This window comes from Podarcis pityusensis (assembly GCF_964106645.2).
Source record: "Podarcis pityusensis genome assembly, chromosome: 2".
NCBI lineage: Eukaryota > Metazoa > Chordata > Lepidosauria > Squamata > Lacertidae > Podarcis > Podarcis pityusensis.
In genome coordinates, this window is record NC_138029.1 from 52082259 (window position 1) to 52107363 (window position 25105).

Sequence of the window (25105 nt, forward strand, 5' to 3'; positions counted from 1 at the left end):
CTTACGTTAAATTGGTCCCCAGCTGTGTCTCTTATTGTCCAGCTACAGGGAAAGGCAAAGCTCATTATCAGCTATGTAATGTTTGCCTAAAAGGTATGGGAGCTTTCATTTTGTTATAAAGAATGGTTATTGCCATTTTTTTGTTGGCCCATCCATGTTTTGAGTTGCAAAAAAATGGTTGCAATGATTCTTTGTGTGCATCTGGCAGTCTGGGTCCCCATTGAGAAATAACTTGAGGTATTCCTGCCTTCTTACAAGACTTCAGTCTGCTAATAATGGCATCCTGGCTCAGTTGAACTGTTCCTAATATCCTTTTGTGGCAAGTCTGGGATACTTCTGGCAATTGCCGTCTGTACAATGCTGTTCTTTTATCTCTGGCTTTTATATACTGTACTGGTGTATAGTTGAAGGAGTCAGACATTTTTGATGATTCTGCTAAAGAAATTGTCTTTTAAAAAACCATGTCTGTCTCCTCTCCAGTTCCATAAAACAGAAGCTAACTGCATGTCTGCTCTTGGCTATAAAGAAAAAAGTCTCAATTTGCTGAGGGGGATGGTGAGAGAGGCATGTCTAACTTTTTTCCTGTTTCAGCTTTAGCCTTTCAGGTATGAAGCTAGTACTTAACAGGGCTACAGAATTTCCTCTTGCTGTTTACATTTCAGTTGATGTGACAAAGCCACTCATTTAAAAATTGATAAAATTTAAATTATACTTATAAGCCAACGTTTGCTATTGTTGATAAATAAATGACAATTAATATTCTAAAACTTCTAAAAGTTTTAGTAACTTTTTCCTTTTATGTTACAGATTTGTACACCACTTAATTGTAATTCTAAGTGGTGAAAACTATATACAGGGGGCTGTGACCAATGAAGTCACTGCATTAGCACAAGGAATTCCATCAGCTCAATGGGACTTCCTCTTCTTATGACCCCCCCATCTGCTATGGAGGGTTGGGGAGCCCCCAGAATAAATTTGGGACGGTGCAGGGAGAAGATGCCCCATTGTACAGGCAGGAGTCCTTGCACTAGCAAGACAACTTAATTGGATACAATCCTATATTCTAGAAATTATTTACTATACATTATGTCTGAAAAATACAGGGGTCAGCAAACTTTTTTGGCAGGGGGCCAGTCCACTGTCCCTCCGACCTTGTGGGGGGCCGGATTATGTTTTGCCCCACAATTAACCCAGAGATGCATTTTAAATAAAAGCATGCATTCTACTCATGTAAAAACACCAGGCAGGCCCCACAAATAACCCAGAAATGCATTTTAAATAAAAGGACACATTCTACTCTGGTAAAAACACGCTGATTCCTGGACCATATGCGGGCCGGATTGAGAAGGCGATTGGGCCGGATCCAGCCCCTGGGCTTTAGTTTGCCTACCCTTGGTTTATAATCTGTCTGCCCCACTGAACTCTGGGGGACTTACTTGTAGGTAGATGTTTGTAGGATTACATCCTGAATCTTCTCTTTCCTCTTTTCCCCAGTTAGCTTAACTGGGGAGTTTATTTTACTAATGTAGTATAAAAAAACTGCTTAAAAAAAACCCCAAGGCAGCTTCATTAATAGTCATGAATTCTCTTCATGGTAGGGGTAGGAGTAGGTGAGACGTGTTAACAGTCTACTCTCCACCCCACTGAAAACAAGCCCTTTCTTTATTCTTTTTGCATGTTCATAGTTGGCAAAGGGAACAGCTTCCTACCTATCCCACCACCCTTTTTCTTTAAACCAGCAAGGCTTCCCAAGCCAGTGACTTAAGCATTCCTGGGAGTAGTGCCTGTGGTCTACTTTATGCAGTCCCCCTCCTGACATTCTCATTCTCAGCCCAGGTAACAAAGGCAGGGAATAGTAAGAGCCAGGGGAGAGAGGGGTCCGTAGCAGTCTGCAGAAGGATCATAAGCCCATTCAGAGCACAAAGCAACTATAAACTGGGTTTCAAATGAATTCCCAAGAACCTGTTAGAATAGTAAAGATGACAGAAAGCGAAACTGTTTTTCTCAGCACACTAGAGGTTTCATTCATTAGGATGAAACTCTCTTCCAGCTTATTTTCTTCCATTTCTGTTAGAACTTTGTAGCATGGGTTTACAGTATAAATTTTATATACATATACTTTCAAACTAGTTTCCTGAGACGGCTAGAGACTGCAATGGTGGCTGCTCCTTCACTGTGCCACCAGACAGGCTTCATTGTCTTTGCATGGTTTCAACTAGTAGCATGGTTGGGGAACTTGCAGAAAACCAGAATTGCCTTTTCCGATTCAGTGCTAAAGAGCGGATTTTTGCAGGGAAAGTGCCAGGGCAGAAAGAAAGTAAGAAAAAGTGCTTGGACACTGTGCTTTAAAGCACAGACCTGTGCCTTAAAAGCTCGGGGCAAAGTTGTAGATGAGCTCCAACTTCTTGCTGTTGGTGAATCCATGGCAGGCATGACAAGGGGAGCAACGGCAAGCAGTGCCAAAAGACGAAAGGCCTTTTTTGAGCAGGAGAGTGCTGAAGAGGAGACATTGCAAGGCCGTTTGCTTTCTGCACTTTGGAATAGGCAGCCTCACCCGAGCTGTACCACAACTCTTCATCCACCCCCACTGTGGACTGTAACAGCTTCAGGCTGATTTACTTCTCTTTTCATTAGATTTAATTGGGTGGGTGTCAGAGCTGAGGTCAGTGCAGTATAGTAGTTGAAGTTGGCTTTAATGTGTTGCCAGTGCATTTCTGGGGGCAGCCTTTATGCTATTTGTTTTTTGCTGTTTCCAGCTGCAGTCTTTGTACATTTTTCTTATGCTTAAGCTAGTTAGAACAGTTTATAGCTATATGTATAAGGTTTCCAGTGACTTCATAGGAAATTCCTTACAGTGTTCATGCTGTTGCCATCCTTTATAGCTTCTATTTTTGACTTGCTTTACCTACTGTTCATCGATGTATGAGATGCTCCGTGTTCTCCTATAGGCTCCTACCACTATAGTCATTAACAGTGCAATCCTATGCATATTTACTTAAATGTAAGTCCTACTGGTTAAGTAGTGCTTACTCCCAGGTAAGTACATAGGGTTTTCAATTGCCTTTTAGGTGGCGGAAGCAATTAGCCATATCCTTGTGCATGGCTTTAACAATCCTTTTTATGTGTATTGTTTATGTATAAAAATGAACCTGGGGAGAAAAAAACCTACATTTTATTTGAACTAGTGAATTGATTTTCTATTCTTTGAGACTCCAGCTAGCATTTGATTTCTGGTTCTGTTTTTGTTTTTTTAATGATTCCCCCCCCCCCCCAAAGCAGTTTTGGAAAATTCTGAGTACTTTTTGCTACAATGAATGAATGAATGTATATAGACAAATACATAGAATATAACAGACGTGTAATTTCAAAAACATGGAGCATGTAGTTGGTTGGAAAATTGTCCGTCCAGTATATTCTTATGCCTTTCCTCTATGTTGCATTTTAGATCTACAAAGGCTTTCCTATATTGTCGTACCTTGGAAGTCAAACAGAATCTGTTCTGGAAGTCCATTCAACTTCCAAAGCATTCAACTTTCAAAGTGCGGCTTCTGATTGGCTGCAGGAAGCTCCTGCAGCCAATCAGAAGCCGCGGAAGCCCCGTCGGACATTCGGCTTCCAAAAGAACATTCGAAAACTGGAACACTCATTTCCCTTTTGCCTTTCCCTTTTGTATACTGTGAAAAGTAGTGAAAGTAGTAGCCTAGTGAAAGAACTGTTGGGGACAACACTTGCCTCCAGAAATAAATTGGACTTTTGCAAAAAGTCTTGTTGACTTTTTGATTATTATTTTTTAAGGAAAGTGATGAGGCAATGCACAGAACAGTGTGGGCTAGCAGTTGCTTGATTCAATGTCAAATAACCTTCCTGCAAGCAAATAGGAATAAAAGTTCAATAAACAGGTTTGCATGTGACCAGCATCTATAAAGCAGGAACAGGGAACACTTTGCCCTGCAGCTGATGTTGATCTCTAACTCCTATCATTCCTTCTTTGAGGGATCTAAGCAACAAATTTTGGAAAAGGTTGAAGAGAACCTGCTTGCATCCCACACTCATACTTAACACCACATTTCCGCTTTCTTATTCTCTGAAAGGTATAGATTGTTGTACAAAGGGTTTCCTGTCATTTTACTGCTACTTACAAAGCCTGACCACACACCCTTTCAAATGGTGTTCACTCTGATTTATGACTCTGGCACATTCCCTGTTGCGTTATGACCAGTGGGTGGGACTTTCTTTTATCTTTGAACTTGGTTCCACAGTTGCACTTGGTCTGCTGAAGGAACAACTGTAAATTTCTAAAGCTGTATAATGCTGGCTCTAAGCTTTCTTTGTCCTAAAGTTTTGATAGAAGAGGAACATTGAAAATAGGTTTTCATAAAATTCAGTCTCATCCCAGCACACCCTTCCTCAGTGCTTATCGCAACTTGTCGCTAACTGACACCTGAAGCCCTAGTTTTAAAACTATTTCTTCAATTTCCTACATCCACACATGCTCTCAGTGCTCAAACTCAGGCAAATTTTGCCATGTTGAATGCACAATCAGGGAGCAAAGTGTTGCAAAACCTTGGGAGTGGTCGTTGCCAACTAAAGAGTTGCCACTTTGATAGCAAGTACATCACCTTACACCTTATGGTATCATCATAACAAGCTTGTGGGCTTTTATTTAGTGAATAATTGTGCATTAAGTAATCCAAGGACATAAGAATAATCGGCAGAGGACTTTAAAAGGTCCCTGACCAACCCCCACCCTGCTATTTGAAGAATGAGTGAGCAAGTGAGTAAATCAGACAGACCACATGGAGTCAACTCTGCCTGCGTCCCGGCAGTGGGCTGCCACATCACACAGGACCGGGTAGGTGGGTGGGGGTGGGGAGAGCAGCATTCTTCCCATTCAGCAGTTTAAAACATAAGCTTGTGGCTGAAGAAAAGCTAATAATCCACTCCAAGCAAAACAGTATCTCAGCTGTCTATAGCCGCCACAGGTGTTTTGTGTTATAAAGGAACAAGGCTGGATGTCTGGAGGTTTCCAGGCTTTTGGTCACAGATTGTTTGGTTGTCCTTGATGACACAGCCTTGCAGCTCTGAAACTGGAATGGAGGATTTGAAATTATGTTAAGGGAAAAGAAACAACTAAATGAACGGCTGGCAAGAGCGGATTTTGCTTTTCCCTCGGTTACTAGGTCAGATGTTAGTAGACTAGAAATTGGAAAACGCCTCTTGAGTCAAAATTATTTCTTAGCTTCTTGTGGAAATGTAGGGACATTTTGTTTTGCTGCAAAGGGATTGAAATGTTCTCCAGTTTTTAAGATCCCTGATCTTATTCTTCAGCATATATGAACCTGGGTTGTCTTATCACTATGTTTTTATGCCTGTTGCTTGTTGTTAACGGTTACCTGTTTCATGTGATGGACATGTGGTCATGGTCTACATAGGCAAAGAGTCAGTGCAACCCATCACCAAGTATGTGATTGTTTCTGCACTGGAATTCCTGAGTGCTGATGAATCAAAATGGCCAAAGTCCATTCCTCAGCCTGTTCCCTTGTAAGGACCAAATGCAGCTGCCAGGACCACCAATTTAGAAAGCCAGCTCCATGCTGCTACATGTTGATGGTCTGTCATTCACAGCAGCCAATGTCTGTTATCCGTCTTCTGTTGCAAGGAACACAGTTCAGAAAGAAGGAAAATTGTCATATATGGTGAAAAGCTTGGTGGTGGTTATGTAATCATGAACTTCCCGTCCCAAAATCATTGCCGCCCCTTCAGTTCAAGAGATATGTTAATGTCTCTCCTTTCTGCCCTACGCAAAGGATCAGTGTGGTGATGAGTGATAGTTCATCACTTACCCAGTGTCTGCTGTAAATGTTAATGGCCTTCCCATACAGGAAGTGTGTTAGTCATTTACATCCTTTCTCCATAAAATGGCCCAGCACAATTTTAATGTGAGCAGATGATAATGTTGCATAATCCTTTAATTCTACAGCAAAATTGAGCAACAGGGGCTTGCTACAAGCACCAAAACCCGTGCAGTAACTACAGCTAGCAGGGAGAGTATATTGTCTTTAGAAAATGGCATGTTTAATGTTTAGGTGGTGGCTTCTTTAATCAGAAAAGCAAGCAAACAAATACTTTGCATGTCTGTTTCAAATATATTCCTGTGGAGAATGCACTTGAGCCCTTCCACTTTTGTTATGCTATCTGTGTCTTTGTTTGGAGCCCTGTGGTTTCTTCTACATAAAACTGAATGTCTCATTCAGCATTTCATGCATGCTGTTTTGCAGTGCTTCAGAATAATCCAGGCATGGCCAGTGTAACCTGTTGGATGCATCAGTTTACATGGCACGTTGCACTGCCATCTTGAGGGCAGGAGGAAAAGCATACTAAAAATAAGTATGGATTCTGTTTTTTTGGACATTTGCCCTCAAGATGGCAGCTGTAATTTAAGGCTATGAGATGCTGGCTTATTCCCTGCATGTTCCTTCTGAAGCACCAGATGGGCTTTACACTTTGCTACTGCCCCTGGATCACGGAGGACGAATGAGTGAGAGAATCTGGCTCATTTTCTGAGGTGCTGTTGGATAGCTGGCTTTTGACTAGTAAAGGTAAACCCCTGACCATTAGGTCCAGTTGCAGACGACTCTGGGGTTGCGGCACTCATCTCGCTCTATAGGCTGAGGGAGCCAGCGTTTGTCCACAGACAGCTTCTGGGTCATGTGGCCAGCATGACAAAGCTGCTTCTAGCGAACCAGAGCAGCGCACGGAAACGCCGTTTACCTTCCCTCCGGAGTGATACCTATTTATCTACTTGCACTTGATGTGCTTTCGAACTGCTAGGTGGGCAGGAGCTGGGACCGAACAACGGGAGCTCACCCTGGCACAGGGAACCGCTGACCTTCTGATCGGCAAGCACTAGGCTTTTGACTAGCATGGTAGTTTAAAACAGGGAAAGCTTCTCCCTCTGCTGGAAACCCAACTTCAGTCTTCTTGATTCATCCCGAGGCAACTTTAATGAGAACAGGGGGCTGAAGGGGCAGAGGCAGAAGGAGCTGACCTGCCTGGGTTGTTTACCAAGTGTAAAAAGTTGGAAAAGAGGGTTTCTTTGTTTAGGAAGGGGAAGCAGAGGAATACTGGATGTAGGAATGACTTTAAGGGGAATTGATTTGGTGGAATTTGCTTTTAGTAAAGTGTGCATACTGTTGTAACAGTGAATGGGAGGGTCAGCAAATATTTAGAGTTGGGGTTCATATCCTTTCTCTGCTCTGTATTAATTGTACCCATTGACATTGCTTGTCTCCATTCTGTTTGCATCTCCATTTCATGCTTTCCAATTGTTACACATTTTTGTCTGGTTTGTTTTGATCTGTGTTGGCCTGATACCATTGCCAAAAGGTATTAATTGTAGAATTGTTGAATGTGTTTACAACTTAGATGAAGATGTGGGTTTTTTGTTGTTGTTTTTTTGTTTTGTTTTTTTGCAAGTAGGGGCTCTTCCCCCTGATCTGGCAAGGGTGGACTTGTGGCACTGCCACTTTCTGGTGACAGCAGTTCCCTCAGTGTCCAGCCAGTGATTCATATTTTATCATTGACAGAGGCAAGCATCTGTTAAGTCACCAGTCTGGGTGATTTCCAGGAAGGGAATGATATTAATGAGGTAATCACTGTTTGCTTCAGTGTACTGTGGATGAAAGAAAGCTACAGTTCTGCAATGAATTAAAGTTTTTGGATTAACCCGTTGAAGGATTTGTTTACCGCTCCAGCACTGGAGGAACGAAAGGAACTTGACCAGATTTGTATGATAGTCCCAAACAACTTGAGCGATGGCTGTTGTGCAAGGATAGTAAAAATGGTGCCTCCCCCCCAAGATATTGCTGGGCCACAACTGGAACATCTCTGACCATTGCCCATAGTGGCTGGGACTGATGGCCATTGGAATCCAGCTTCTTAGCTACCTGTGTGTTTTTTTTATCATTTTATTATAAATATCAATACATTACAAAACAATATATACTTAATATTACATTACATATATTACATACAAAACATACCTGTGTTCTACTGTTCACCATATTTTTGACGCACATATGTGAATATGCATTGTAGACGAAGTGGTGCTATGCTGAAAATTGCAGGGACTTAAAGAACAATGATGATGCACTTCTTGTGGACTCCCTGCCCTGGGAAGTTGACCTAGTATCTTCCCTAATGAGCTCTAGAAAGCAAGTAGTGATCGTTGTTTCATTGATTTGGCTGAAATTGGAAACTTTCTTAATTTGAGGTGTGTCGCCCCCCCAATTCTTGCCTTTCATGTGATGCATCATGATTTTATTGAAGTTCTGTTGTTGTTTTTGTGAAATGCTTAGAAACCTATCCTGTGGAGCAATATGAATACATAGGCAGTTGACTTTTCAGCAATGATGCATGTGAACAGAGACCCTGAAAATTTGGCATCTGTTAAACATAGACCCTGCCAAGTATGTGAAGTAATATTGGAGGGCAGGGTCTGAGATGTGAGGAGTCTTGTCTTGGTCAGAGTTCTTTGGATGTGTCTGGCTGTCCCTCAAAGGTTCAAAGTGAACTCCTGACAAGCCGTATTCTTATTACGTTTGTTTAGTGTTCTGCTTCTACTCCACTCAGAACATGGTGTATTGACTGTACTACAAGTTTGCTTGATGATTCACTGTGGTGCCATCTCATAACAGTTTGGAAATAAACTTGCTTAATAATTGAATCAGATCACCAGTCCATCTAGCTAAGTGTTGTCCACTGACACAGACGCTCCAGCATTTCTGCCTCTCCCAGTCCTGCTATGCAGAAATACTGGGGGACTGAGCCTGGGACCTTTTGCACACAGAACATGTGCTTTGCCATTGAGCCATGCCCACCCCCACCCCACCCTCATGTTGAAAACTTGAATCTCCTGGGATGTATAACTCCTCTGAAAAGCTTTGAAGGATTTGATTCCATTGACATGAGCTTCAGAAGGTGCAGATAAGAATCTTGCAAATTTGAATTCATCGTTGTGTGAGATCAGGGGTTGAGAATTTTTGCATGGTCTTGGTGGCCAGCCAGAAATGTGTTGTCTCCAGGACATTCCCTCAACACAGTGGGTGGGGTCTCAAACCTTGTGTCATACCCATTAAACACTTGCCTCTTGAAGTCAAGAGACAAGCTGAAGCATTGCTGAAACAGTCAGTAGTAGAGGCATGCCCACCTTGCTGTGTCTCTGCCCCCTCTTGAGCAGCCTGAACCCCACAGCTGCCACCTAGAAGGCATGACAAATAGTTATCTGCCTTCTTTCTTCACCTTGGAGCTGAAGAAGACAGGTGAAAGTTTGTTTTGATGCTCTTCTGGCACCCACCAAGTGCAGAGCTTAAACAAATAACAGGCGTCTGGTCATCTTTAAAGCAGAGGTAGGAGAACTATCCCCCCCACTCTCTAGTGTTACTGTGATGAGGAAGCCTTGGGCTAGTCTTACTCTCTAGAGGCCAGCTAACTAGTCATTATGGCTACTCAAGGGAGCATGTTTGTTGAACCCTTTGTGAAAGAAAAGTAACCCACATTACCAACATCATGGGGGAGCTTGTTATCAACTCCAAAACTTTTCCAAAACAGCAACATTATTCTGCACTCTTGTGGAATCTCCTCCCTCCCCAATCTCATGCTTGGCTTTCTTCCTTGGCTGTCATTGTCAAATAATGATAGTTAATGTTAAATTATATTGCTTGTACTTTCCCTCATTTCTCTCTCTCACTCTCTCTCTCTCTCTCTCTCTTTTAAAAAAATGTGGGATTTTATTTTATTTTATTGCATTTGTTAGGTGTTCCTTTTGCTGTTCTTTTAATTTTCTCTCTCCCCCTTTTTTTAAAGATGCAAATGTTGGACAAATTCCCAATGGAAGGAGGACAGAAGGACCCTAAGCAAAGAATCATACCCTTTCTGCCAGGTTTGTAAGGTGAACAATACAGATCTATCCATTGGGATGTTGCCTCTTCTTTGCTGCCCCTTCTCCCCTTTGTATAACAGGACACCTCAAGACACTAACAATATACTTCAAACATAAACTTATGTGTTCAGTACCCACAGTTGTTCAGGGAAATTTATAATGGTTGGTGTTTTATTGTGTTTTTAATATTTTGTTGGAAGCTGCCCAGAGTGGCTGGGGCAATCCACTCAGATGGGTGGATGAGATTGATGATGATCATTATCACCACCATAATCATCTTAAAGGAATAGTGGCACACATGTGGGCTTTTCTTTAATACCTTGTTCTACTGCTTTTTGGAATCTGAACACTACTGTGGTCTCTGAAAATGCCTGGAGAAGTACGGAGGGGAGCCCTAGAGCCGACATGCCAAATGCTATAGCCAATTGCTGGCAAAGGAACTGAGGATATGTTAGAGTAGCTGATTACTGCAGTTTTAAAATCTCCCGAGGTGTTTACTGTTGGGAGGATAGCCTTTCCTTTTGGACCTCTCCTGCAATTTATTTGTTTCATTTTGTGTGTAGGTTATACGCAGTGGTTTTTGTATCATTAGGACTTTTTGCTGAGGATTCAGATATTTTATCAATATGTCACTTCTGTTGTGGATCTGTTTCTTTCCCCTCAATCCAAATTGCAGTTTGCTGTTGCTTACCCCTCCTGCCCCTGCCAATTTAGCCAACTGTTCTAAGTTCAGCCTGGAATGTAATTGTGAGTGTGTGAAGGACATACCGTATTTTTCGCTCTATAAGACGCACCAGACCACAAGACGCACCTAGTTTTTAGAGGAGGAAAACAAGAAAAAAAATATTCTGAATCTCAGAAGCCAGAACAGCAAGAGGGATCGCTGCGCAGTGAGAACAGCAATCCCTCTTGCTGTTCTGGCTTCTGGGATAGCTGCGCAGCCTACATTCGGTCCATAAGACGCACACACATTTCCCCTTACTTTTGGGGAGGGAAAAAGTGAGTCTTATAGAGCAAAAAATACGGTATTTGCCTAGTGCCTGCTACTGGCTCAACTTTTGAGAGATACACACTCCTCATGTCCATACCATTTTTATTTTTAAAAACAGCAATAGCTCCTCCTTGCTACTCCTTTAGCTAAAGGCTTCCCACTGTATTTCATTCAGTGGAATCACTTTGACTAGCTTTTTAAAATATGTATGCTGCCCGGGGGGGGGGGGGGGGAGAGAGAAGTTCTGGCTTTTTCCCTTTGGAGATTAACAGCTCTTTTCCAGGGCAGCACTTGTGCCTTACAGATCTTTAAAAGTCTTGTGTGATACTGATCATTTGCATCTTCTTCAGTCTTGTCTCTGGTGTGGTCTTGGGTTGAAACAACTTTGGTCATACTGGTGGGTGACTTGAATCAGGGAATGGTAGATGGGGAGATAACCCTTGTTGGTTTTCCTGGAGTTTTCAGCAACTTTCATTACCATTATATCATTTTGGTCCATCTCTCTCGCTTGAGACTTGGAGACTCAGTGTTATGGTGGCTTTGATTCTTTCTTGAGGGACAAGTTCAGAAGGTGGTGTTGTGGGACTTCCATCTCATGGCCTTTAGGATGCTGCAGAGGTACCATCTTATCCCCCATATGCTTTTAACATCTGTGTGTAACCACTAGAGTGTCACTCAAGGCTTGTACATGGATAGCAGGAGCATAAATCTGAAGCAGCTAGCACATGAATCACACAGCCATGTGTTTAACCTACAGGATAAAAAGTAATCCCAAAGCCAGGCATGGCTGCACCCAGTAGCAAAGCTGCCTCCTCATTTTTTCCACTCTTGAAACATGCAGAAGAATAACACACTTTTTTTTTAACCCAGAAAAAGTGTACATTTTAACAGGCTGGTGGATGCTGTTCTGCATCTGTCATGCAAAATGGAGCCTTCCCGTTAATTCACAGAGGGAGTTGTGTGTGTCTTTAAGTGACTGCTGATAAGCTCAGCGAAGGGAGGCTGTTTTGGTGTAAACCCCTCTTTGCTTCACAGCCTTTTTTCTGATGCACATCTTAAACCTAGTTCTCACGGATAGTAAAAGATTTTAACTGTTGCATGTTTCATTGCTTTAAATGTTGCACTGCTGAAATTGTGAAGTTGCCTTGAAATTATGTATTGGGAGCATTATATAAAAATAAAATAAGCCTATGGCTGGGCTGTACAACTTGAGACTACTACACCGAGGGGCTGAAAGGATTCATCCTCCATATATATATATATATATATATATATATATATGAGAAGCAAATCTCTCTGTGCATCAGATGTTGGGAGATGATGGTTTTGGTCTGTGAATCGCCCTGAGAGCTCCAGGTATAGGGTGGTATATTAATAATAATAATATTAATAATCCAGGCAGTCGGGCTGCAATGCTGTTGGTTTGCAAATGGCATGCTGTTCTTTCCACCTGCTCATCCCAAGGGAAGCTGTGGAAATCCTGAACAGATACATGTCTGAAGGCAGAAGCTAAATCCAGATTTGGAAGAAGTTCTGTGGGTTAGGAAGCATGCTGTTCTGGATGGAGGTATGCAATAATTTAGACAGGGCTTCACGCTCTTGAAAGTTATTGACCCAGACCATATATGATAGTACAGGTGCTACTGCTGGCTAGCCTTTTGCTAGCGGGAGTTTTGCATCTGGCCAACTAGATCTTGGAAAAAGCAGATCTTGCCTGAGTTGCACAGGCTTCAGTTAGCCATACTAGACTGCTTCACACAGGGCTGTCTTCAAAGATTATTCAACAAATTCAACTGATGCAATATTAGTAACAATAGTGGCCTATTCATTTCTGGACTTGGCTTAAAGCACTGACCTTTGGAAATCCTAAATGTTTGGCACATTAAATCAGTGCCAGAGGACTTGCTCTCAGGTTCATTGTCATGGTGAGGGTCTTCTGAGTAGTGACCCCACATATTTGGAGCTTTCCCCTGGAAATGGTATGCATAGCTCCGGTTTTTTAAATGGATGTTTTAGTTCACCTGTTACTGAGATGTTGCATGCTGTGCTTTTAAAATTGCTGTTCTGAGTTTGGCATTGGAGTATTCTTACTTATGCGTTTAAATTTCATTATGCTTACAGTCACATTTGTAAGTTGCCTTTGGAAGACTCTGAAAAGCAGTGTAAAAAATTCCTTAAATACATACAAAAGTTAGTTTTCTTCATTCCCAATTGTAGTTTCCTAACTCCTTTCTCACAATTCCCATATCCTCCAATTCCCCTTACCTGTCCTCTTCCTTGCTGATACTGGAGATGATTTAGCAGGTCAGCAAAGGAAATTTTGCTACATCTGGTGCTGAAAACACAGAAACTTTTAAAGATATGATCAGTGAGGGGTTTAGGTTTAGGAGAGAGCATGGGAGAGAATGGGAACCCCTAAAATTGCTACTTCATGATTTCATTATAGCACCGCAAATTTCAACCATTTTTCTGCTGCTTAAGGTGGAGGGAGTCATTTAGGCTCATATGTCTGGTAAAGCCCTTTAAAAGATTCGATTTTGCACCTGAGTGCCTTTTGTATACGTGGGTGTAATTGCAATTTAGCAACCACCATGGCTACTTCCAGGAGGTGCATTCTGGTTCCAGCTGTTCCATAAATTGTGGTATCAGCAAAACAAGCCTAACTCTGGCTTGGATGCAAAGAAAAAAAGTTTGCTGTGCAATTTTTCATTCCAGCAGAGTGGGATTGGGGGTGGGGTGGGGGGCAGGGAGCATAGTACCAGGCCCAACTGACAGCATCCAAGACTTGGAAAAACAGGAATTACATTTCGGCTTCATTCTGTTTCTGAAGCATTGCAACCTATTTTTGGAAAGCAGAGGAAGGCTCACCTCCAGAAAGGTTGCCCTGACTGGTGTGTTTTGCCTGCTAAATGCCTTCCCGTGTCTTTCTTTTTATGAAATATTTTTACACTGGAAAGCAGGGATGATGGCAAAGTTATCTGAAGCTGAACTCAGAGGAGCTTTTAAAAGTCTGTTCCAAAGGGAATGGAAGCTGTACAAGACCCTGAATCATTCTCTAGCTTGGATTTTAATCCCAGCTGGATAAGTTTCACCAGCTTCCCGGGCTCACAAATGCTTTGGGCCACCGGGATGGAGATCTTTCCTGGCCAAGCACAGCCTTTGACAGCCAGGGGCCAGGGGACCTTTGGCATGGGAAGATCAAGCTCCCCGATCTGCGCCTACCAAATCAGTAAGCCCAACTCAGGCTTGCAGACTCTGCACAGCTCTCCGAGTTCGTCCTGGCTCCTCTGGCAGGAGCAAACCCTGAGGTGGAGCAAAATCCTGGCCACTGCCAATGGCCATGTCCCTGCAGCATTCTAAATCTCTCCTTATGCAAGCCATTGGAGCAACCCTCCTGTGTTTCCAAGACCAAATGGATTGGAAATTCAAGAGAGGAGGGAGAAACAGAATAGCTTATGTACAGCAGAAATGTTTATGTTGGATGCCCTTCCAACTCTCCCCCGAGAAGAAGCTTGGGAACGGGGTGGGAGACATCTGGCCCAGAGGAGTAGCATATTAAGCATGTAGCCCAATGGTTAATATTATGGAGAAATTAGTCCTATCTGTGTTCCGCCTTTTTTAAAATGGTCACACACACACACACACACACACACACACACACGCCCACACCCTTATAATTTGCTTTTTCTGCATCCCACTCACAATAGCATACTAACGCTTGAATTTCATTACCAGTGTGGGTATTTGGCTCCTGCTTTCTGTTTCAAATATGCTGCTTTCTGGGAAGCCCTGATTGGTAACATTATACATTGTGGTTTCTGTCGCCTGAAAAAAAAAATGTTTCCAGTGATCCTCCCCATCCAGCTGCCTCTAGCATTCTTCACAAAACTATAACACATTCAGACTTGAGGCCTTTGATAGGAACCAAGGAAGCATTTTTGATTCAGCACGCAAAATATTTTTCTGTGGGGAACAAATGCCATTGGTTCTAGTTTTGTTTCTTATAGCAACACCCAATCAGTTCTTTCCCTCTTTTTTTTTTTAAGTGAAGATTTAGTTTTTAGTGTGGGATTACCTCTGAAACCATTAGGAAAGACTTTGGTATTCAGATTTGAAAAAGTTCTCTAAATGCTACCATAAAACTGTTTCTGTAATGGAAATCATTCCCTGTTCCTTTCCTCACTGCTCATGTTATAGATGTGCATTTTTAAAAAGACTGAGCAACCATTATGAGAACGAGGACACTACTATTATTTAGCCAGCAACACATAGCAGAGGTCTGTGCCTTAAACACTGATATAAACAGGGGCTTCTCTTGTGTGCTGTTTCACCATTTCTATAAGAATGAAGTTTATCAGAGAGTGGGTTTAACCTTGTTCAGATGTGCGCTACAAAATCTTCTTGAAGTTGCAAGAGTTCAGTGGTACCTCAGTTTAAGAACAGTCCTGTTTACAAACGATTTGGTTTATGAACTCCGCAAAACCGAAAGTAGTGTCCCGGTTTGTAAACTTTACCTTGGTGTAAGAACCGAATCTGAACGGTGGAAGGCCACTGGCGGCAGGAGACCTCATTAGGGAAAGTGTGCCTCGGTTTAAGAATGGTTTCGGTTTGAGAATGGAGTTCCGGAACGGATTAAGTCTGTAAACCAAGGTACCACTATATAGAGTTTTCCTCTAGCTACTTCCGGAGGTGGCTTTGTAGTCTGTAGATCCAAGGCAGCCTCTTTTGATTAGAGGAAAGTTGGAAACACTTGGTATGAAATATTGTATCTTGCGCAGTTGGCATTCAACAATATTTAGTTCTTTAGGAATATTAGAAAATTCTCTCTATGAATCATGAAAACTGTTCATGTGCATAACAGCTCAGACCAGCAGAGTCCTGATGTGTTGGTTTTAGTTGAGGGTTATGTTTTCTAATGCCACAGGTGTTTGTTTGTTTGTTTGTTTGTTTATTTGTTTGCTTTTAATACCCAGATGGCTCTGGCATTGTTTGGAAATGCAGAAGGTAGTATTTAAAGCCTTTGACCAATCTAATGCCATTTCTTGCTCGGAGCTCTTAGATGCACAGAATAAAAAACTGCAAACTACTTGAAAAATCCATGGAAACATGAATCAAGGTAAAATACCCTGAAGTTTCTGCATCATTATTCTCACTCCATTTACACACTGCTTTAGGGCTAAGCAAAGTTCAAATAAATAGTAGACAAGCCTTTTGAAATGATGGTGAAATGATTTAGTATCATTTGACATTTCCAGCAGACCTGGAGGTCACACAATAAGCTAACATCCATCCTAACAGTACCAGGAAACTTCACAGACCAATAAATTGTTATGATGTGATAGGATATTGATCATGTAAGGCAGGGGTGGGAACCTTTATCAGGTTTGACCTCATCAGTCTCATGATACTTTCATGACATCACATGATTGACAGGTAGGTTGTCTCACGCATTTGTCACCTTATGTGGTGTTCTGCAAAGGTCCATTCAGGGGTTTGAAAAAGGCTTATTTCTCCTCTCGCCCTGGAAGGCACATGCAACCAAAGTGAGCAGACTTTCTAAGGTGCCCTGATTTCAGAGGTTTAAAGGAGCAGTGTGAAGTAGCTCCTAAAGGGCTTTGCAAGGTACCCACACAGGAAGGACAAATTATATCAAACTGTAGATTTATTTATTTTTAATAGCCTCTGTCCTGATTCAGATGCTCAGTTTCTGGCTTTCTGAACCTTAGTTCAGTAGCTGGAGATGAGTGATGAGACCATGTACTCCCTCCTTGCCTCTCCCTGTGATTCTTCCCATTCTTGGTACTTACATCCTGGTTTAATTAAACAACTGTTGTAGTTTAACATCTGTTTCCTAACCAGGACCTCAAACCTACTTCAGCCTAAAATGGTCGTAGGTATGTATAGTTTATTTTTACGTCATGAACTTGCAAAATACATAACTCTGCTCACAAGCTGTGGTAGAATAAGAGGCTATGCCCTCTTCTGAATGTCCAAGCAACTGTGCAGAATGCTCTACAGATGAAAGGTGGGTTGGCAGGGAAATTGAAAGAGGGAGACCCCAAGAAAGAAAGAGAGCTGAAACAACAAATGAGCTCCTCTAGATTAGCTATGTGTAGTGTCTGCCAAATCTTTCAGGAAGCAGCTTTTATAAGCAGAACTAAGTTTTCCAAACTCCCTATATCCATGGTGATCTAGAGGCTGTTCCCACCAGTGTTTCCTTGAAGGGGCTGGATAGAACTGTATGGAAACAAAACTTTGCCCAAAGCCAAAGTTTTTAACTTTGGCTGTGAAATTGCTTTTGTGGAAGCTTAAGCTGAAGACCATGGCGGACTTCCAAAGGAGAAGATTTAACAGGATAAAAATGTTGAAGTTAGATTGTTATCTGCTTTCTGCCTCCCTCCCATGCTGCGCTGCTTGAGATCCTGTTAGCCTTTTTTCATCAGATTTCTTGAACACTCCCTGTAGAATCATGGCAACCTGGGGGGGAGGCATGTACTTGTGTTCTTATTTTGCTCAGGCAAAGCTTCAAGTAGAGTTCAGATGCACCCCCCTCCCCAAGACCAGTGAAAAGTTGAATCTGAACCATTACTGTCAGAGTGAGGCACTTAACCCTCATGTGCATGACGTGGTAAGTTTCAGTCTTTGGACTTCTTGGTTCATAGTGCTGTCTCTTAGCCACTGCAGTACATCACCTCAGCATAATAGAATAGTGAGTAGAATTATTAGTACAGCCTTTCGTTTGCTGCCTGGACTGTCTGGACCCAATTAACTTTGATTTTGTTTGCCATTCCACCTTATGCTGTGTCACAACCATGCAGCCCCTGGCATACATTTAAAATTGTATTGCATTCTCTCGGAAGGATGTGTCCCTGTAACCAGCACTCACAAGGCCATTTAATTTGATGTTGACAGTAGGCCGCTGTGCCACTCTTGTGGTAAGCACTCTTTGAAGCTGTAGCCGCATTGCATATCTGCCTATTCCAGGCAACTAATTTTTCCTCCTGGAAAGAGATGATGTCCATATGTTTAAAAGTGAACTGGAGGCCAAGCCAGACAGGGTGTAATTTGAGAGGTGATGAAAAGTGTATTTCTTTCAAAAGTGTAAAAGTGGGATGGGAAGAGAATGGTGAGGAAATACAGTCACAGTACGTAATTACATTCAAAGGTATGGCGGGTGCACTTTCTGCATAGAATGCAGCTTCTGCCAAAAGATAACCTTGCTTCCTAAAAAAAGGTGTAGCCAGCTGAATCACTGCCCACCCTGAGTGCTGTACAGGTACAAAGAGGGATGGGACTCACCATCCAACATCTGACAGAAACCCCAGTGATGTGGGGTGGAAAGTTTTCCCTCTATCCTTAAAAATGAGTTGTTTAATAAAATTGCTTGATAAAATAAATTTTCAGGCCGCCTAGTATGACTTAGTACAATGCTTGTTAAATATGAAATCAGAGTTGCAGTTAAACTTTTCCAGGCAACTATCTCTAAGGAGAATATATATTTATGCACATAGCTCTTCATGTATGTTAGTATGTTAGCAGCCTTCGCTCCTTTGTGATGACACAAGAACTGATTTAGTTTGAAAACAGCTCGATAATTACCTAGCAGAAAGTCTGTCTTGACTCTTTTCAGCTGAACTTCTTTCTCTGCTCCTAGAGTTTAGCCTTATATTGTTTCCATGTAGGATTTTCCCTAATACTCTCAGATGTTGAAAAAGCAATAACCAAATGAATTGATGTAAGCAAGGAGATTGAGGAAGTTAATGTAATTGGATATTCCTGTGCAGATTTTTCTGGTGTCTTTGACATTGCCTGCTTGGGATGTGAAGCCTTACCTCTTCACTGGGGATTGTACCCATACATAGCTTTGCTGGTTTCCTTTATGTAGCATGCAACCTATTTATCTGATGTCTAAAATGACCCCAGATATTTTTGTTATAATTGCTGGAAATAGTTTTGCATTCCAACCCATGTATACTTTGAGCTTTAAATATTAAAAAAATGTGAGTGGTGGTACTTTGGCTACCCTTTAAATCACGGTACTGATGGGGGACCTTCCAGATATTGTTTGATTCTATCTCCCATTAGTCCTATTAGCCAACATGAGCAGTGATTAGGGATGATGGAAGCTGTATTCCAGTGACATGGAGGGCCACAGGTTCAACAATATTTGGTGCTTGCCATATTGGCTACCAAAACAACTTAGCTAATTGAAATGATTGCCTTTTGGGAAACGGCTAACTTGCAGTTTCTTAAAGTGACAAACTTGAAATCTTTTAATAGTTGACTTTGTAAGGAGCGGGCTTTTAAAACAGCTATACATTATTTTGTGATTGAGAGAGAGGTTTTAAAAAGCAAATAAACAGACCTTTTCTATCCCTGCCCTTTGAATGCTCAGATAAGAAGCCTCTTGAGCAGGCATTTTGGTACATGGAACTGTCCAAGGAAGGGAATATAAATGGCTAAATGATTAAAGGATTTGCGATTGCAATCTGCCTTGTCTGTCTCTAGAAACTGAAGTTGTTTGTTCTAATGTAGAAGTTCTTCACATATGGCATATGATGCAATTTGTGGTAGATTTACAAACCTCACCATTGCTGTGCTCTCCATCACTCCTATTTCAAAGCTTGGATGCTTAGTCCAGCTCTTTTCAACTGACCAGGATTGCTGCCTTGGAAATCCTCTGTTGTGGGAATGCAAGTGCTTATAATCCATTTTCAGAACAGCACAAACCTAAATAGCAACATTTCCACACATTGGCATTGCCCGCTTTAGAAATAAAGACAACATTTTATACCTGAAGCTATTATACTTGCAGATGTCGAATGTAAAATTGAGAACAAATCAAATCTCATTAGGAATAAGGAAGCATATTTGTATGAGTATCTTTTAAAGGACTTGGCTTTGAACTCTTTCCTAAACACAGTGCTGATGTTTCTGTTTCTGTTTCATGGTTTTCTTTCTTGCAGAGTTGTGCTGAAAGTAAATGGCTAAATTATGCAGAAATACATTCTTTTTTTTAAAAAAAAAAGTATGGGGTCAGTTCATGTCATAAAAATGTGGCCTGAATAATTGGAGGGTGCCTGCCTCTTTCAAGATTGCTTCTTTAATATTTATGTCTCTTGGAAGGTTTTGTGTGTGGGACATTAATGGTTGCCTTTGCAAAGGAAACCGCTGCAAAGGGGAGAAGGCTACTATGGTGATTTTTTTAAAGTGTAACTGCCCTGAGACTTCAGAATAGGGCAGGGCATTCTATATAAATAAAATGCCTGCTCCTTGGAGTGGAGGGAGAAGGAGCCAGTAGCATTTCTACATCTTAAGATGCTGGCAGAGTTCCTGTATCTGTCACTTCCCCTAGCAGTCAAGGAGAGGAGAAATTTTGTGTATATTTATGACTAGCTGGCTTCTTACAAACTCTGCTATATACCTTTATTTAATTTATCAGGTTAAAACACGCAACTGCTCTCTATATACATAAATTGATTAGAATGTTTTTAAATATTTCTAGGAAATTTGTAATGTTCATATTTGTAAGGCTATATTAAAGGCTTGCTTGTAACTAAACTATAAACAAATCTTGACGTTACTGGAAATCCCTTGTTTGTTTGACTTGTATGCTACTTAATACAACAAAATCTCTAAACTGTTTGCATAAAGTATGGTATCACAAGCAATAAATAAATAAATACATAATATCAAAATGCATTAGTAACCCAGTAAAATATTTCGTGAAAAATTACTACAGAAATGTTCCAGCCGTGTGATCAGAAAATAGAGACACAGAAAGGCTGAAGAAATGAGCATGTTTTTCGTAGGCATTTAAAGCCAGCACAGTGGAAGCTTCCCAAATAGTGTTCTAGACTCTGAAAGAACCTGCTTTTGTTCTATCACATTATGACACACTATAATGGTCTGGCCATCAGAGCCTTCTCTAAAGGGTGAACAGTTTGTCTGGGTCTGTACAAGGGAAGGTGGTCCTAAATTGTTTTAGCTTTAAAAGTCAGTAACAAAGAATGCTCCAACTACCGCACAATTGCACTCATTTCACACACTAGCAAGGTTATGCTTAAAATTCTACAAGGCGGGCTTAAGCAATATGTGGACCGAGAACTCCCAGAAGTGCAAGCTGGATTTCAAAGGGGCAGAGGAACCAGAGACCAAATTGCAAACATGCGCTGGATTATGGAGAAAGCTAGAGAGTTCCAGAAAGACATCTACTTCTGCTTCATTGACTATGCAAAAGCCTTTGACTGTGTCGACCACAGCAAACTATGGCAAGTTCTTAAAGAAATGGGAGTGCCTGATCACCTCAACTGTCTCCTGAGAAATCTCTATGTGGGACAAGAAGCTACAGTTAGAACTGGATATGGAACAACTGATTGGCTCAAAATTGGGAAAGGAGTACGGCAAGGCTGTATATTGTCTCCCTGCTTATTTAACTTATATGCAGAATTCATCATGCGAAAGGCTGAGCTGGATGAATCCCAAGCCGGAATTAAGATCGCCGGAAGAAATATCAACAACCTCAGATATGCAGATGACACAACATTGATGGCAGAAAGTGAGGAGGAATTAAAGAAGCTTTTAATGAGGGTGAAAGAGGAGAGCGCAAAAGTTGGTCTGAAGCTCAACATCAAAAAAACGAAGATCATGGCCACTGGTCCCATCACCTCCTGGCAAATAGAAGGGGAAGAAATGGAGGCAGTGAGAGATTTTACTTTCTTGGGCTCCATGATCACTGCAGATGGTGACAGCAGCCACAAAATTAAAAGACGCCTGCTCCTTGGGAGAAAGGCGATGGCAAACCTAGACAGCATCTTAAAAAGTAGAGACATCACCTTACCAACAAAGGTCCGTATAGTTAAAGCCATGGTTTTCCCAGTAGTGATGTGTGGAAGTGAAAGCTGGACCATAAAGAAGGCTGATCGCCGAAGAATTGATGCTTTTGAATTATGGTGCTGGAGGAGACTCTTGAGAGTCCCATGGACTGCAAGAAGATCAAACCTATCCATTCTTAAGGAAATCAGCCCTGAGTGCTCACTGGAAGGACAGATCGTAAAGCTGGGGCTCCAATACTTTGGCCACCTCATGAGAAGAGAAGGCTCCCTGGAAAAGACCCTGATGTTGGGAAAGATCGAGGGCACAAGGAGAAGGGGACGACAGAGGACAAGATGGTTGGACAGTGTTCTCGAAGCTACAAACATGAGTCTGACCAAACTGTGGGAGGCAGTGGAAGACAGAAGTGCCTGGCGTGCTCTGGTCCATGGTGTCATGAAGAGTCGGACACGACTAAACGACTAAACAACAACAAAACCTTGAAAATGACTAACGGGCAGCTGGTGCTTTTCTCTCTTTTTTAACGCAAATGACACGTGTACAGTAAGTTGCCTCACTCAGCACTCTAGTGCTGAATTTTGCACGAGCTGCAACCTCTGGAGCAGGTGCAAGGATCGTCCCACATATAATGCAGTGCCGTAGCCTAATTGCGAGGTTGCCAATGCGTAGGCCACAATAGACAAACTATTCCTGTACAGCAGGGGTGCACAACCTGTGGCCCTCCAGATGTTGTTGGACCACACCTCCCATCATCCCTGATCACTGGCTATGCTGGCTGGGGCTGATGGAAGTTGTAGTCCAGAAACATCGGGAGGGCTGCAGGTTGTGCACCTGGTACTATACAGGAAAGGGAATATTTGTTGTGCCAGCCGAAGTTGGTAGTAGGCATTATGAGCCGCACATATCATCACCTGGGCCTCTTAATGGCTGAGATGGTTCCAGGAGCACACCCAAAGTGCATGCCTCTTTCTACAGAGAGAGTGGAACTCCATCCAGAACAGATAAATAACCCAGGTCCTGTACCTGGGGACCACTCAACCACGAGATCTTTGTCTTGTCAGGATCCATTCTCATTAATTAGCCCCACATACAATAATAAAAATGTGGCACTAATGTTGTTTAAACTGTATCAGACCAGATTAATTGGTACAGGAAGCATAGCGGTGTGTCTTTCACCAGCTGAAAATGTGAGAGCTGTGTTCTGCTTTCTGTGAGTCCTCATAGAGCACTTGTGCTTTTCCTACTCTATTGTCTGCTGCCTTAAAAAACCCCACAAAAGTTTAAAAGAATGCAATATCTCTGGATCAAATAGAAAAGCCATAATGTTCATGGATGTGTTGAAGAAATGAACATGCATTACTGTGATTGCTTGTGCAAATGGCTAGAGAGATTAACTGGCCATTTACTCTGATTGCTTGCATGTTTTATGTGCACATCAATAAGAAAATGTGAGTTATAAATTTTCTTTCAACTCTGGTGACTGAGTGAATCTTGGAGAGACGCCAACCCAATTGCTGTCTGAGTTCTAAATATAGAAAGAAGCACTGCTGACCCTAGTTACTGGAATATCCAGTTTCTACCAACTGGAAAAATATAATGAAAATTCCATGATGATTTTAGTTGATGTAGTGGCACATTACATTTTATAATTTGTGGCCACAGAGAATTTGGACCAAAATTCTTGTCAATAAAACAAGGGCCCCAGCCCCAAGATAATGAAATTTGTTCCATTGTGGATATAAGAAAGGAGTCAGCATCTTAAACTTTTCCATGAAGGACTTCTTCACAATCTTGACTTGCTGACAGATTGATTCAAATTTCCATGTTCCTTGCTTCAGAACTGCAGCTACGATGGTGGGAAACTTCATATGGGCTGTTGAACTTGGAAGAAAAAGTTGTGAACGCCTTTTCTACTACATCATATTTTTTGAAAAGTTACTCCTTTGCGGAACTCCTGTGCAGTTGTCATTCAGGCTCTGTACACAGATTCTTCCCTCCCTGGGGTGGTTCAAACATTCAGGAGTCATCAGATCCAATTGGGGTACAGTCCTGCATGGTGCTATGCAACTTCAGAAGGCAAACAGACGGTCATTAATTTGAAAACAATTGACTATCTTAATTTCTTCTTTGAATTTGCAAAACTAGCTCGTTGGGCAAATAGATTCTAGGCTAGCTGTCTGCCCCTCCACCTGTGATAACTCTTACTAGTCAAGAGTTTGACATAAACATGCGCTCAAATGGATAAGGACAGAGTTATTTCAGCCAGGGCTGGCTCAAGATTCTTTGCTGCCTGAGGTGAAGGACAATATGGCACCCTTCCCCAAGGCACATACAGAAGCCAGCTGGACTGGTGGAATTCCAATACTGATGAAAGGACAGTTTCTTCTACTGCAGCTGAAGATAGCAGGCTAGTGTAGCAGGCCACATGACACTCCAAGCTCTGTCCTCCTGAGGCAACTGTCTCACTTAGGGCCAGACCTGTCTATAGTAAGCATCTTTGAATGTTTCCGTTGGTCCTCTCTCTTGGAGTACATACAGTGCATGTGTACATGAAAAGGAGTGTTGGCTTTCTTAGTTCAATGCCACTCACACTGGAGGAACAGCTCCCATCTTCCTTCCATCTCAAAGTATATACATTCTCACCTTACAAGCATGGCGGTTTTGAGGTCACCTATCCAAAAAGGCAGAAAAGAAAATGGAGCAAGCTTTTATGGACTGGAATCACCATTGCCTTTTTGTTCCAGCAGGAACTTCCAGACAAAGCAGTTTTACTCGTTATGAGGGACAGGTGCACTTGTTGCAGGGAGCATCTTGGTATATCTGTGGCAAAAAGTGTAAATCACTGATACACATACTTACAATCAAGGCTTCCACACATATCTACAGGGGTATTTTAAGGAATACATAGCTGTGGTTTTCACCTTGGGTTTGCTGCAGGAAACTCCAGTATAACTCTGGTGTACCTGCTGCAAACAGGTTTGCTCTGTAGTATGAGTCAACAGATTAGGCTTCCTTCCCTTCTCTCTCTTTTGTTTGTTTATCTTGATTGCTGCTAACTGCTGTTTTATTTCTTATTGGTTTTTTTAAAAAAAATTGCTAGTTTTTGAGCAACATTAATAGTATTTTTTTAAAAAAAGGTGTAGTTGAAAAGGTTTTTTTAAATAAATAAATAAAAATTTATCGGTTTGCATTTCTATCCTGTCTGATAATGCACACACCCACCCTGTTCCACTATCCTTAGTCATAACTAATTTCTGTTGAAATCAACCGGGCAATGTTCCAACAGGGAAGAAGCATTCAACAAATAACACTGTGAACTTGAAAAAAGAACTAATTTATAT

General features: G+C 41.8%; 1 protein-coding gene across 4 annotated transcripts in view; it reads left to right on the forward strand.

The window, feature by feature from the left end:
* The window catches only part of SH3PXD2B (SH3 and PX domains 2B), a 102057-nt gene that overhangs the window by 35301 nt on the left and 41651 nt on the right, over positions 1-25105 (forward strand). For all 4 annotated transcript variants that reach the window (XM_080997120.1, XM_080997121.1, XM_080997119.1 and 1 more), the window contains exon 3: positions 9865-9940. In XM_080997120.1, coding sequence (XP_080853246.1) covers positions 9865-9940 — 76 coding nt within the window. The remainder of the gene's footprint in view (positions 1-9864; positions 9941-25105) is intronic.